The sequence below is a fragment of the Rhinopithecus bieti genome, unplaced genomic scaffold, assembly GCF_001698545.2.
Source record: "Rhinopithecus bieti isolate Rb0 unplaced genomic scaffold, ASM169854v2 scaffold_66718, whole genome shotgun sequence".
In the NCBI taxonomy this organism is placed as follows: domain Eukaryota; kingdom Metazoa; phylum Chordata; class Mammalia; order Primates; family Cercopithecidae; genus Rhinopithecus; species Rhinopithecus bieti.
Window position 1 is genome coordinate 1,667,381 of NW_016825567.1, and position 16,087 is coordinate 1,683,467.

The 16,087-nt window shown below is 35.0% G+C and overlaps 1 protein-coding gene across 2 annotated transcripts in view; it reads left to right on the plus strand.

Moving 5' to 3' along the window:
* Positions 1-15,734, plus strand: part of NEGR1 (neuronal growth regulator 1) — a 924,209-nt gene extending 908,475 nt beyond the window's left edge. For both annotated transcript variants that reach the window (XM_017863075.1, XM_017863076.1), the window contains one exon: positions 12,703-15,734. In XM_017863075.1, the coding sequence (XP_017718564.1) occupies positions 12,703-12,827 (125 nt within the window). In that variant the 3' untranslated portion in view covers positions 12,828-15,734. The remainder of the gene's footprint in view (positions 1-12,702) is intronic.
* Positions 15,735-16,087: the final 353 nt, after the last annotated feature.

Below are 16,087 nucleotides of genomic sequence, written 5' to 3' on the forward strand. Positions count from 1 at the left end.
ACTCCTAAATTATAATTTCCTGACTAATGTAAGTCTCAAAGATCAATTTTCCAATCACATGTTTAAATGTATATATTAAGGTTAAGTATAATTGAAAGTACTGCTCAAGTAGAGGCATCTCTCAATAAAATAAAGGTGTCATGAAATAACAAAACTTTTCCTAATGTTTTGTGCCTGAAGAAACTATGGATATAACCTTAATGCTAATAAACTGAAACATTTATTAATGCAGGGAATACTATTTTATTACAGTCAAAACGATTTTAAACAGTAATGTAAATGGCCAAATTTGCAATATCTATGAAAATGAGCCAGAGGTAAGGTGTTTTGATGTAATGGTTTTAAAAGTGCACGCCTCTCTCTCTTTTTCACTATCTTGACTAGTGTCTGAGCTCAGTACTGGCATCACTGTGCATGTTTTTTTTTTTTTTTTTTTCTTTTCATCCTTTTCTGGACTCTTCTTTGGACTAGAATTCCCTAATATCTGATTTTTGTGTGCCTGCCCCCAAAGTCCTTCCACAGCAGTTGTATTTCTCATTTTCCCATTTTACAAGTTGGATAATCTTAGGCAGCAATAGAGCCTTGAGGAAAGAACATTTCAAGGTTGTAGTGGAGAGGAGTATTTTATAGTTGAAATCATAATAAAAAATAAGAACTATGAGTGTCTTTAAATATTTAAGAAATACAAGAGGAGACAAAACTTTCATTAAGCAGTATTGCTGGTATAGCAGAAACCAAAATGATGACAGTGTAAAACAGTGGGTGATATTCCTGGGATAAAATCTATGAGGAAAAAAAAAAAAACATTTAATTAAGATTTTAAGACCTGGGTTTTTGTTGTTGTTGTTGTTGTTATTAAAAGTATGTGCCTGCTAACAGTATAATTAATGCAAACCTCATAAAAGTGACACTAACTGAGAGAATTATCAAGAGCCAAGAAGAATAGTGGCAAAGAGAATAGATAACTGTTTACTTTCAACAGATTTATTTATCCAAATTAATTTTCTGTGCACCTACTATGTGCAAAGCACCATGAAACGTAGGGAAATATGAAGTTGCAGTAGACACAGTATTTACAATGTATTGTTTTCCTTTTCTTTGTACAAGCTTATTGTCTTTCTCTGGATACCCCTAAAATGAGCAGTTTTCTTGTAGGTGATTATTTTGGGAAGGAAGTTCAAGGAACACTGGTGGATGATTGGAACAAATAAAATAGGGAGGAAGGGAAGAAGAGAAAGCCAGTTCAAGAATACACTATTGAACTGGTACTAACTGTGCATAACTGGACTCCATCCTACTAGGGACCCTCTGAGGAGTCCTGTAGAATATACTTTAGAATTGTTTGCCCTGCACACAACCAGTTGTCATAGCGACAGCTAAAGTAGAAACATAATGAGAAGATGTAAGGCAAAATACAAAAATTGTGTGAAACAAGTGTATTTTGCAAATTTATCTCATATGGAAATAAAAAGAGCAGTTATTTATTAAGCCCTTATTATATGCAGTCACTGTGATAGACTCTGGGGAAGAAGAAATAAGAGGAAAAGAAAGATGAAAAAGTATGGTTCTGGCTCTTTAGAAACTCGAACCCTAGGTGAGGAAGCAAGTACCTAAGCAAGACCTTGAGAGAACGTGAGTTACAATGAGGCCTCCAGGGAGGGAGGAAGTAAGGAAGAGATCTTGGTTATTATAGATGTAACACCGAACTTGCTTCTTAAGGAGAAATATGTCAGGTAGAGGTGGGAGAATTGGGAGGAAGTAGAAGAAGGCAATTCCAAGTAAAAGAGGCACGGACTGTAAACCCAAGGAGCTAAAAGGCTATGGTTTGTTCAGACCATTGTGATCTTAAAGGAGCTACATATTAAAAGTACAAAAAATTAGCCGGGTGTGGTGGCGGGCACCTGTAGTCCCAGCTACTCGGGAGGCTGAGGCAGGAGAATGGTGTGAACCCTGGAGGCGGAGGTTGCAGTGAGCGGAGAGGGCGCCACTGCACTCCAGCCTGGGCGACAGAGTGAGACTCGTCTCAAAAAAAAAAAAAAAAAAAAAAAAAATTGGCACAGGTGGTTACCATTTTCTTTCTGTTTTGAAAGTTGCATTCTCTACCACGTTTTTTCCCCTGTGAACTACAACTAATCAAGCTGTGTAACATTATTTGCTTCTTTTCTCCAGTTTGCTAGGAGAAAGGTCTATCTCAACACAAGAGTCAACATGACTATCCAGTAAAACATCACAGTGGCATTCCTCAAAAAAAAAAAAAAAAAAAAAAAAAAACACTCTACCCTGGAACACAGAATAGTACATGAGGAATAGCAGGAATAGCAGGTGATCGCTGGGCATGTATAGATACTTAAGCATTATTTGTTTAGTGGAGGAGTTTTCTGATCTGCATTTTTAAAACTATGCTTTAGAAGGGACATATACTGTTGGTGTCATTGTTACTGTTTCAAATTTCTAGAACTCTGAGATACACACACTCTCCTGTCAACAACCGAACATTTCTTCCTGGGCCAAGGTAGGGGCTTACATTGGTACTTCTTGTGTAAACACTAATACATTTTCTAAAGCTACCATTTTAAGAAAATTTAATCAACACTTCAATAAACACTTCACTTAGTTGTCTCATTTGCTTATCATAACACTAGGAGGGATAATTTTATCCCCTTTGTTCAACTGAGAAAACTGAGGTGCCAAGATGCTAAGCTAATACCTCCTATGCTTGATTGTTAAGAAATATGGCCTCCACCCATAAAAAACACATTCAAATAGAACTCACAGACAACAGCAATTATTTAACAGGTCTCTTGGGTGTGTGTTTATATGTTTGTAACTCTATATTTATTATATGATGTCTTGAGAGACATCCAAGAAGACAAGATTTGTCTTTTCAGAACCAATGTTACTCTACAGTGGTGGTCAATATTTCCAAGTCCTCGATTGATGATATTATCTTTCCTATCTCTTTTTTCTTGAGCTCTATAGTAAAACCTCATCCTAATGCATAAATTTAAGCAATGTATCTGTACTTCAGTTCTCTGTAATAAATAGTTTGATGGTGCCGAACACTTGATCAAATGCTATGAGTCATACAAAAGTAGTCAAGAAACTTAGACTCTGTAGAAGAAGATGCACATGAGAGTGATAAAGTATAGGTAAAATATAGGTGAAGTATAGGTAGAAGCAATAGGAGAAAAGGGGACTTGGCAGATTAATTTAACCAGAGTTAGGTGATAATTCAGGGAAGTTACATAGAAATGGAAGTACAGAGAATCAGAATACCTGAGTCCTTGTCTTATTTTTGCATCTAATTTAAGCCCATTATTCATTCCTTATTAGCCTCACCTCCTCATCTGTAAAACTAAAGGATGGCACCAACTGATCCCCAGTATTCAGACTTTTTTCAGGTTCTAACTTTGTGAGCAGGTGTTATCTGAGATGGGCCCTGAGATATGAGTACTGTTTCAACACATACAGACATAGAAACCCATCTCAGATGAAGGCAAACTGCAAATACACAAGTGCAGCAATGTGTCCTGAGAATGGAGAATTTTCTGCCTGGGGTGACACATGTGCAAAGTGTGGCAGAGTATCAGGTATAAGGCTGAAAAAGTAGCTTGTAGAAAGTTTACAGAAGATCTTACATTCCATGCAAAGTCATTTGGATTTTATCAAGGATTTTAAAATAGCCAAAATATAATGGCAATGATTAGAGAATCATTGAGAGGAACTCAAAATCAATCTAGAGTGTAACAAGTGGAACAATGTAAGTAAATCAGAACTACAAGGCCAGATAATCACTGGCTTTCATTTCACTGGAAAATCGAAGAACAAACAAGCAGACAAAATTTAAAGGTAAACGGAATATTCAAAAAATGGAAATGATCAAGCCTTATGAAATTCGTGATCCTTAATTAATGCCAAAAGAACAGTGTTGCAGACTCCAGAAAATAAGCTAGTTTAGGTAACCTTCCTAACACAAAAGATACAAAGAATAAAATGTAGTAAACAAGAAAACCTGATCATGAAACTCCAAGTTTAGACACCCTATATAAAAACTTAAATAATTTCACACCCACAGCCCCACATGTATAAGATCTTAAAAACGCATTCAACTTGCAAAATGTTTTCTGGTTTCCAATTTCTCCCATGTTTTTACCACACTAGCAGTGTCACAGTGAAGACACAGCTGATGGCAGTGACTATTAGTGACCTTAAGAACATAGCTGGATTTCTATTTTTATTTCTGTAAAACCTTCTTTTCTTCAACTAAATGATGCCCTAGAGGCCCAAGCTAAAGTCTGTATAGTAAGGGCAATGTGTATTGTATTTTGTGCAAATATATTTCACACAACAAAGACAGAGTTTAAACACACACATCCACACACCCACACATCCACATACACACTCCAAAATATGTCAAGACTCTTATGTAGAAACCCATTTGCAAACCAGCCTGGTAGGAGTTGCCATATCAAGTTCAAAGAACAATTCAGGGTTATACAAAATTACCTGTATTTGACAACACACTTCAAAGCTACTATATATTCATGTAAATTACTTCTGAGTTTCTAAAATAGAATAAACAAAAAAATTCAAAACATTTAGAAGATATTGATGAACAATTCAAGCTTTGAGACTTTATTTCAGCAACTAGGAAGGATAACAAAAGACAGCAGAATTTGTTTCTATTGGGACGATTGCTTCCTATTCTCCTTGCCTCAAATTAGAGGTAATAGTTTTGGGGAGTTTCATCTGGCTATATGAAGATAAAAGCATTCATCTACAAATAGGCAGATTTCTGAATGTAGGTAATAACCAAGGCCAACATATGTTTAAAATTCCTAATGTAATGGATGCTGAGTAGATAGGAGGGTATATCGTGAACTTTGGCAAAATGGTTATTGAGCAAGCAGAATGGAACTCGAGGACGCTGGTCGTCCAGAGAAATAGCTCTGTAGTCGCTAAGAATAAGTTGGCAGGAAAATGCTACTGGTCAGAAAGAGAGAGAAAGGAATTGTGTGATTTCTCTACCCATTCACCTCATTGTTTATAATACAAAAATACAGAGATTTTCTGTAAAATGATTATTTTATGTTTATCAAGTTATAGTCTGTCAAAAATGATGGAACTACCTGAAGATAGACAGTTTTTTTATCAAATGAAAAACAAAAAAATGTTAGAATAATTATCTAAATACAAATGTTTCTATGACCTTTGGCCTCTAATTCAAGAAAAGAACACCAGTGTGCACTTGTTGGCCTGATTTCTTCTAAAGAAGACAAACAGGAAAGCTGACTGACAGGAATCTGAAGCCATTTATCCAATTTTAACATTCTTTCCCTAAATGCCAGAGGAGGTGACTGTGGTAGGGAATCATGAATTGTTACTCGACCACACTGAGAGCTAATTGAAAAGAGGACCATGGAATGTTTACCTCTCTGCACTCCTGAAGACATGGCACAATGAAGGTGTGTTTAGTAAACAAACAAACAGAAAATCTCTACATTGGTCCCTACAACATGACAACTGTGCTACTCAAGCATTCTTCAACCCTAAAGTTGAGGGGGAGAAAAAGACCCCAGAAGGTCTACAGTACAGGAGCATGCAATATTCACACAAACAAAGCTCTCTTCCTAGAAATCTCTGTGCCACAGATGGGAGGAGGTACATGAGAAGATACAGCACGTTGGTGCTGTATCTATAACTCAGCACATCTCATCTTAGGATTTGGACCATTTGATTTCACCAGAAATAATGGAAAGGAATGTAATTATGTCACCTGTGTGAGACCTGCTTGATTCTTCCAGATACCATAATGCAAAGTTAAATGCCAGTGGAAAAGCATATCCCATCTGCTTCTTTTTCTCTCCTAATCTCTACCCAGTGTTTAAGTAAAATTAAGTGATACAAAAAAAGGGAAGTGTAATCTGAGCCTCCGGATATCCCCTGCAGCTGCTGATGGTGGAAAGGGGTGGATATTGCTTCAGAGAGGATTTAATTATCTTTTGAGCAAACTCCTCCCACAGTATGTAATGAAACAGGATCACACTGCCAATTGGATCTAATCAATGGTGTTTAATTTCTCAGTAAACGAATGTGTTCTCTATTTTGAGTATACATTAATCACCCTCTTTTGCATGAAATGTTATTTGGGTGTAAATCATTTGCTTCCCATTAAGGTATATGCTTCCTCAGGAAAATGTAAGTTGAGGCCAGTTTTGTCTTACAGAAGCAGAATTAATATAGCTTTAGTAACTCTAAGATTGCAACAGAAATCTTAAAAACATGATTTAAAGCTAGTTTAGTTAAAGTTTGAGTAATTTAAGGAAATTTCTAGGCAAGTAATTCGTATTGTACCAAAACTAAATATTTCATAGTTACATTTGGTGTTGCCTCAAAATACAAACTAGAGCAATACAAGGGAAAACTGCCAAAACAGAAAATAATATGCAGCAGCTGTGGTAACTGGTAGTGAAAATCATTATTAGAAAAGATATAAGATATGTGTTAAAATCCAGGATAGATCTTCCTGTTGACAATGAGAAGAAGTCTCAAAGGCTTACACTCCACTCAGCCTGGGCACTTTTGCTTCATACCTGAGACAGATTCTCTAAAAACAAACTCATCATTAGGTCAGCCATGAAACCATTCTCTAAATTTCACTCACCATACTGTTCTCTTTGGCGAAAGAGAAGAAAAGGAAGAGGTCATATCCTCTGACTTTGAAGAAATTGTAAATCAGAGGAGACTGGACAATTGTCTAGCTATAAATTGCATTAAATAAAAATCCTCCCAAAGTCAAGAAAAAATAAAGAATTAATATTTTTGTAAGCAAAAATGAAAGACATCTTTGCAAGACCAGAGAAACACTGATTTAACCAAGTGTAGATTAAAAGTTAAATAAAATATACTTGTTCCATGCAAAGCATCTCAAGTTAAACAGAAAGCTCTGTGGGAACAGGAACCATTTCTGCTTTGCTCATTGCCTCTGAGTGCCTGGCACGTAGCACACACTGAATTTGTTAAAGGAATAAGTGAATGAGGAGTGTTTAGATCATCCTTGAAGGAGTGTTTATGCTTTGTTAAGTGCTGTACTGGGTGGTTTATACATAACAACACATTTAATCTTTGCAAAAACTTTTGAGATACTACCAATCCTCATTTGCAGATGAAGATACTGAACTCAGCAAAGTTAAGAAACTTGCCTAGGTTAGTACAGTTAGAAAGACGTGGAATTGGAACTTGAACTAATGTCATCCAGCTCTACAGTTCATATATTATATACAATGTCATATTTAAAGACTAGAATGTCTTAGCTTTACTAAGAACTAGAAAGAATGACAGCCTGTTCTGTTGTTTGTTTTAAATTCTGATCTGCAAACAGAATCAATCTCCCTTACATACTGCATTTTATTTTCTTTCTCTCTTTTTTCAATAAAATGGTAAATATAATACAATCTAATACATTGTTCAAGGGCTGGGTATTCTCTCTGTATTTGTTTTAAAACTTCAACCTTTTGTTTCCTTTATCCTCTTCCTTTCTTTCTCATTCTCAATTTAAACTTTTCTTCTCTTTTCTTCATTCTTCTCCTCAAAAACAATTAAGCAGGTCATAAGAAAGAAATAGGACAATTTCATTAAATACTTTGTCTTGAGGGTGAGAAATCATAGGAACAACTATTAAAATAGGATAGTCTGTCAAAATGGTCTTGAATTAGACACATGCATATTTAGGAATATTATTTCACATCCAATCCAATAAACATCAATGGAACACATTTGATATAAGATACAGATGCACATATAGGGAGGAATGTTCCATAACTTCAAGATGTTTATATGTATATATCACATATATATACCTAATTATAAGTTAAGAAGAAAGAAAACATTTCTGAAGTTAGGTATAAGCAGAAGACTAATAATTTTTCTTAGATTGGGGATGGCCTCATGGAAAAACTAGTATTTTTGATGTTTAAGGATGAACAGGACTTTAATATGCAAAGAGGAATAGGAAGAAGGCTATCTAGGTTTAAGGAGGTAGCATGTGCAAAGGACATGGGGCAATGAAACACTCTATGTGCTCAGAAAATGGCTTGTGTGACTAGAGTGAAGAAGTGGTGTGAGTCTGGATAAGTTGACTAGAACCAGATGGCAGAGGTCCCTGAATGCCAGGCTGTAAAGTTTTGGCTTCACTCAACAGACAATGGGGAATACTTGAAGGTGAGCTAGCATAGGCTTTACTTTTTTTTTTTTTTTTTTTTTTGAGGCAGAGTCTTGCTTTGTCGCCCAGGCTGGAGTGCAGTGGCACGATCTTGGCTCACTGCAACATACACCTCCTGGGTTCAAGTGATTCTCATGCCTCAGCCTCCTGAGTAGCTGGGACTACAAGTGCATGCCACCAGGCCCAGCTAGTTTTTTGTACTTTTAGTAGAGGCGGGGTTTCGCCATGTTAGCCAAGCTATTCTCGAACTCCTGGCCTCAGGTGATCCACCGGCTTCGGCTTCCCAAAGTGCTGGGAGTACAGGCATGAGCCACTGCACCCGGTCAGCATAGGCTTTACTCTTGCCTTTCCTAGTACAATCTATTGTCTACTGAGTAGCCAAGTGATCCTTTAAAAATAATCAAACTCTCTTATGGCTTCTCATGTCACTTAGAATGAAACTAAAGCCCTTGCCATAGCCCAGATACATCTCTGATCACACGGCCTATCCTGCCTAATTTTACTTAAGGTAAATAGCAGCATGATATTGAAAAGCAACTAAAAACTTGGCAGAGATCCTTCAACAGGTCTGGCCATCCCAGAGGCTCAACGAGATGTCTTCTAAGGAATTCAGGCTTCTAGCTTGGACCTATGGGTTCACCTATGCTGACAGTCTTTTGTGGCAAGAGTATGATGTTATAAAGTTCAGTACATGCTCTGTTCCCATATTATCCACTTAATGATCTGTCTTCTCGCTCAAAATACTTAAGGGAGGTAGTCTGACCTGTACAGGTCAAAGTATAATGAGCCTGAAACTAAAACAAGAAGAAAGATTCAGAGAAAAAAAAAAAGGAAAGGAAAAGATGATACTCTCTGACAAAAGAAGTCAAGGTATTTTGTCTCCTTCTAGGTTTGTGGTAACTGGGGGAAATGGATGTGAAGCACAGACATTTACTGAACACCTATTAAGTACCAAACTCTGTGTTCAGTATCAAAGATAAAAGATATATATAATGTATCTTTGCTTCAAGACATTCTTGACCTAAACAGGTTAAGAGTGTAAGTATATTACCAGTTACTAAGTAATATGGGGGAAAGGCGGTAATGCTTAATTTGTCATATGGGATTTTCTGAAGGTTTTTTTCTAAGTGATATTTCAGTCCAGTCTTGAAGCTAATTTCTAATAGCTAATGGTTATTTTCTTAAGATCAAATAGTAGATTGGCATTTAACCTAAGAAAATCTATTGACCCAAATACTACTGAGGCCCTTACCTTTGGTATGATTAGCACTGTTTTTCAAATAATTCAGCCAAACAGTCATAACACACACAAACCACACATAATAAATGCCAGCTAATGGGAATAAGGTTGCATAACAATAGCATCCCCCAACAATGGAATGTTATAGAGCCATTTTAAAAATGAGATATGTGTGTACTAACATATGTATATCATTGCATTTTGTAAAAAATAATTGTATTTGTAACTGTTGCCTAGATTACTTATCTGCCATGACTCCCTAGGGAGTCCTCCCAAGTTTGTATATTATCCTTCAAGTTCCATATACCCTAATGTTCTGTATTTACCTATTTATTTATATCCCCAACTAGAATAAGCTCTTCCTGAAAGAGAGGATTGGGTTTTATTCATCTTTGCCTATGTGAGGTTTAATTCAACCCCGTGAACATAATAGATATTCAGTAGATAGTTAAAGAGTATGATTGATGACATATAACTTGGCATTAGGTATCTGATCTCACATTATGGTGACTAACTTAGATCTTTGTGTTTTGGTCTACTGATTATTCACGTTTGCTCCACAGTCTATCGCTTGTAACAACTGCAAGCTAATCATTCATCCCCCAGTTTCTAGTTTATTTCAGGACTAATATAAGTATTATATTCACACAAAAAAAGTATATACATTTGTGGCATCAGTGAAAAAATGTATGCTATTTTAATTGTAAAGTAATAAATTTAAAATATGCTATTGGTAATATCTTTGTTATGTTTAAGACAATAGGAGGCTGAGTGGAAGAAGATACAACTACATTGGGGAAGGCAGAATTAAGTAATAAAAGGATCATACCTATCTTATTAGGTGCTGCATTGCCAGCACTTAGGAGAGTGCTGGGTACCTAGTTCAATTAAAACTCGCTGAATGAATGAATGAATGAATGGTTACTATAGTACATTTTCTAGCCTATAATCATGTGGCTTGCTGCAGAAGAGATTCCATTTTGTAGGATAGAAATACTCATTTTGATTATGACCCATTCATTTGATTGAGTCATTTACTTAGACATTTCTTGAGCATCCACTATATACCACACTTTGCCAGATTTTATGTTTGGAAACACAAAGATGAATAAGACATGACCTAGAAGAGTTTAAATCTGTTGGAAGAAATGAATATGTAAACAAATATTTGCAATGCAGTGTGATGTTACATAACATATAATATATATTTCATGGTCTCATGACACAAAAGGGGTAGTCAGCTCAGTTTGTTGGAGAAGGAGAGGGGATCCAGGAAAGATTGCCCAAAAATGCATGTTAAAGGATTGATAAGGAGTTTTGAGAGGACTTGATAATCTACTCATTTAATGTTACTACTTAATTTGTCATAACAAAAATAATTCACCTTTGCTTTTATGCTTAGCTTTTAAATTTTATTTCTTATTTATGAAACCATTTATATGCTTTACATATTATTGGTCCTTTACCATTATACAAGTTTTATTACACTCAACTTTCTTGAAAAACAATTCTAGCATAACTATTATTGAGAGGTCATATACTAAATAAAGATTTATTTATATTTTAAAATATTTTCCTAGGTCTTGAGAAAGGGAAAATAAGGAGTTCCATAGCTTTAAATTAGACTTTGTGTGTATCAGAAATTGAAAAGCTGTCTGTTCAACAATAGGCTTACTTTCTTCATCTTTTTATTTTAAAAAAAAACTCATTTGTAATTACATACATACATTAAATCGTTAATTTTGCTCTCTGTTTATTAAAAAATAGTAGTCTCAGTGCTCAAATCCCACTCACCTGGAATCAATAATTGCATTGTCAAGGAAACTTCCCACTGCAGGGACCAATGTATCTTTCATCCCCTTTAATTTCTTGGAAGTGTAAACAACACAATTTATTCTTCTTGTTACAGAGTAATATAGTCATTTGTGACAGTTTCATTAAAACTATCTGCTGGTAATTCAAACTCAGTGTGACTAAACCTGCTCCTGGATTTGAGTTATAAATTTAGAAATGAAGTAGTCGATTTCTTTGCTACATTATTCAATTTCTACTAAGAAATAGTGCTTGAAATCCAGGTTTCATTAAGAAAAGGTGGTTAAAATATGTTGGTGGGTTTCTTGTTATTGCTATTATTTTTATGATGGTAAATGAGAATCAGTCTCAAACAAGTCCAAACACGGCTGTAACATTTAATTTCTGGAGCACAATATAATTTACATACAAATAGGCAACTATCCTTTCATAAACAAAGTGGTACCCCTTCAGAACACTCCAACAATATCCCAAACGTGATGAATCTTCAGGTATTCAGTGAAAATTCAACATAACCGTTAGCCAAGTACCATGTGAACTTCCCCATATATAAGACTGTAATCTTTCTGATGTGTAAATGTAGTCACACATTCAACTCTCCAAATTCTTCAAAATGTCTTTCAGTATAAAAACCTAGTCCCTTTTTCATTACAGTAGAGGTCATTCTACCTGTCTAGAGGTCTAGTTTCAATTCCCTCCACTTCAGGCCTCAAACTTCATGGTCCAGCAAGACTAAATCTACCTTTACATTCTACATGATACACCTTGCTCTGTCCTTTTCTTATGCCTTTGAATATGTTGTTTCTTCTACCCACATGATAGTCTCCTTTGGTAAAACTATTTGAAATCTCCTTTGCCCAGGCATATTTAAAAGCACAATTTGTCTGTGCTACTGCGGTATGCACATGCAACTCTAATATTCCCAGAATTGTATTATAATTGTTTGAAGATCTTTTCTCACCAAAAAAAAGGCCTTGGAAGGGACAATATTCTTGTTTTTCTAGCATTTAGTACAGTATTTAGCTAATAAAACACAGCTACATATACACGCATGAATGAATATTGTCCACTAATACAAATATTTACAGTATGTATAAGAGGAATAATAATGTTAGTAGCTTTTAAGTACTTAGCATGTGTTTAGTTGATGTAATATGCTGTATTTGCTTCATCTCCAATTCTCACCACAGCCCTGTGAGGTGGATTCTATTATTTCTATTATTTTCATTTTGCCCTGAGAAAACTGAAGCTCTGAGAAGTTAGCCACATAGCCCACACATTGTCATATAGCAGAATCAGATATGAACTTAAGTCTGTCTGACTCCAATGTCCGTGCTTTCCCCAATGCACCCGGCTACCTTTTGATTATTGTCAAGATCCTGGAAGACACAAATTAGATTTTGATTTAATCTTTTTCATTTCTTTCCAGCTCCAAGTACAGCCCAGTATGGAATTACCGGGAATGCTGATGTTCTTTTCTCCTGCTGGTACCTTGTGTTGACACTGTCCTCTTTCACCAGCATATTCTACCTGAAGAATGCCATTCTACAATAAATTTAAAGACCCATAAAAGGCTTTTAAGGATTCTCTGAAAGTGCTGATGGCTGGATCCAATCTGGTACAGTTTGTTAAAAGCAGCGTGGGATATAATCAGCAGTGCTTACATGGGGATGATCGCCTTCTGTAGAATTGCTCATTATGTAAATACTTTAATTCTACTCTTTTTTGATTAGCTACATTACCTTGTGAAGCAGTACACATTGTCCTTTTTTTAAGATGTGAAAGCTCTGAAATTACTTTTAGAGGATATTAATTGTGATTTCATGTTTGTAATCTACAACTTTTCAAAAGCATTCAGTCATGGTCTGCTAGGTTGCAGGCTGTAGTTTACAAAAACGAATATTGCAGTGAATATGTGATTCTTTAAGGCTGCAATACAAGCATTCAGTTCCCTGTTTCAATAAGAGTCAATCCACATTTACAAAGATGCATTTTTTCGTTTTTGATAAAAAAGCAAATAATATTGCCTTCAGATTATTTCTTCAAAATATAACACATATCTAGATTTTTCTGCTCGCATGATATTCAGGTTTCAGGAATGAGCCTTGTAATATAACTGGCTGTGCAGCTCTGCTTCTCTTTCCTGTAAGTTCAGCATGGGTGTGCCTTCATAAAATAATATTTTTCTCTTTGTCTCCAACTAATATAAAATGTTTTGCTAAATCTTACAATTTGAAAGCAAAAATAAACCAAAATGATAGTTAAACCATACACTATCTCTAAGTAATGAAGGAGCTATTGGACTGTAAAAATCTCTTTCTGCACTGACAGTGGGGTTTGTGAATTTTGCCCCACACTAACTCAGTTCTTGTGATGAGAAACAATTTAATAACAGTATAGTAAATATACCATATGATTTCTTTAGTTGTAGCTAAATGTTAGATCCACCGTGGGAAACCATTTCCTTTTAAAAGACAGCACAGTCCACTCAAAGGATTGCCTAGCAATACAGCATCTTTTCCTTTCACTATTCCAAGCCAAAAATTTTAAGATGATTTGTCAGAAAGGGCACAAAGTCTTATCACCTAATACTACATGAGTTGGTAAGCACTCATCATTAATTTTGTTTTGTGGCAGCTAAGTTAGTATGACAGAGGCAGTGCTCCTGTGGACAGGAGCATTTTGCATATTTTCCATCTGAAAGTATCACTCAGTTGATACTCTGGAATGCATGTTATATATTTTTAAAGTTCCAAAATATATTATAACAGACATTCTATATCGGTATGTAGCAAACCAATCTCTAAAATAGGTAATTCTTCAAAAATATCTTTCTATATAGCCATTTCAGCTCAAACAAGTAAAACCAAAAAAGACCATCCCTTATTTTTTTCTTACATGATATATGTAAGATGTGATCAAATAAAGACAAAACACCAATGATGAGAATATCTTAAGATACACTAATTATCAAAATATTGTGAATGTTAAATTATTTCTACTATAAATAACGAAAACTACATTTTTGAAGGAAAATGCTGTTACTCTAAACATTAAATTGCAGGAGTAGTTTGATGGTTTCACTCTTTTACTAAAGAAAGACCATCACCTTGAAAGCCATTTTACGGGTTTGATGAAGTTACCAATTTCAGTACACCTAGATTTCTACAAATAGTCCCCTTTTACAAGTCGTAACAACAAAGATCCTACAATAAAATTAGAGACAAGAAATTTTGCAGTGGTTATACATATTTGAGATATCTAGTATGTTGCCCTAGCAGGGATGGCTTAAAAAGTGTGATTTTTTTTTTCTTCAAGTAACACTTTGTCCCAAAGTACACCATAAATCAATTTTAATTAGAAAAGTGAATCTTAAATGAGGGGACATAGTATAATCTTTCCACAAAATTGCAATAATAAGGCATAAAGCTAGTAAGTCTACTAACTATAATAAATGTATGACATGATTTTGATTGATACATTAAAAAAGAGTTTTCAGAACAAATATGACATTTAACTATATTGTTTATTTGCTTTTAAAAAATATTCTTTGTGGAATTGGTGAATAAACTACAAAATATTATTTTGTATTGCAGCTTTAAAGTGGCACACTCCATAATAATCTACTTACTAGAAATAGTGGTGCTACCACAGGAAATGTTAACCATCAGTACCATTGTTTGGGAGAAAGAAACAGATCAAGACTGCGTATTATTCAGTGACCGCTTTCCTAGAGTTAAAATACCTCCTCTTTGTAAGGTTTGTAGGTAAATTGAGGTATAAACTATGGATGAACCAAATAATTAGTTCAAAGTGTTGTCATGATTCCGAATTTGTGGAGTCTGGTGTTTTTACCATAGAATGTGACAGAAGTACAGTCATAGCTCAGTAGCTATATGTATTTGCCTTTATGTTAGAAGAGACTTTCTTGAGTGACATTTTTAAATAGAGGAGGTATTCACTATGTTTTTCTGTATCACAGCAGCATTCCTAGTCCTTAGGCCCTCGGACAGAGTGAAATCATGAGTATTTATGAGTTCAATATTGTCAAATAAGGCTACAGTATTTGCTTTATTGTGTGAATGTATTGCATATAATGTTCAAGTAGATGATTTTACATTTATGGACATATAAAATGTCTGATTACTCCATTTTATCAGTCCTGACTGTACAAGATTGTTGCAATTTCAGAATAGCAGTTTTATAAATTGATTTATCTTTTAATCTATAACAATTTTTGTTAGCTGTTCATTTCAGGATTATATTTTCTACAAGTTCCATTTGTGGGACTCCTTTTGTTGCCCCTATTTTTTTTTAAGGAAGGAAGAAAGAAAAATAAGTAGCAGTTTAAAAATGAGAATGGAGAGAAAAGAAAAAGAATGAAATGGAAAGGCAGTAAAGAGGAAAAAAAGGAAGGGTGGAAGGCATGAAGGAAGGAAGGGAGGAAGGGAAGAAGGTAGGGAGAAAGAAAGGATGAGAGGGGGGAAGAATCAGAGTGTTAGGGTAGTTAACTTACACATTTGCATTCTTAGTTTAACGGCAAGTGGTGTAATTATGTTTTACAATAAGCACATTTGAAACGTAAGTCCTATTATACCATTAAGTTCCTATTATGCAGCAATTATGTAATAAAAAGTATTGCCCAAGTTATAGTAATGTGAGTGTTTTTGAGACACTAAGAGATTTGAGAGAGACAATTTCAAACGTAAAGCCACTTTTGGGGGGTTTATAACTTAACTGAAAAATTAATGCTTCATCATAACGTTTAAGCTATATCTAGAAAGTAGACTGGAGAACTGAGAAAATTACCCAGA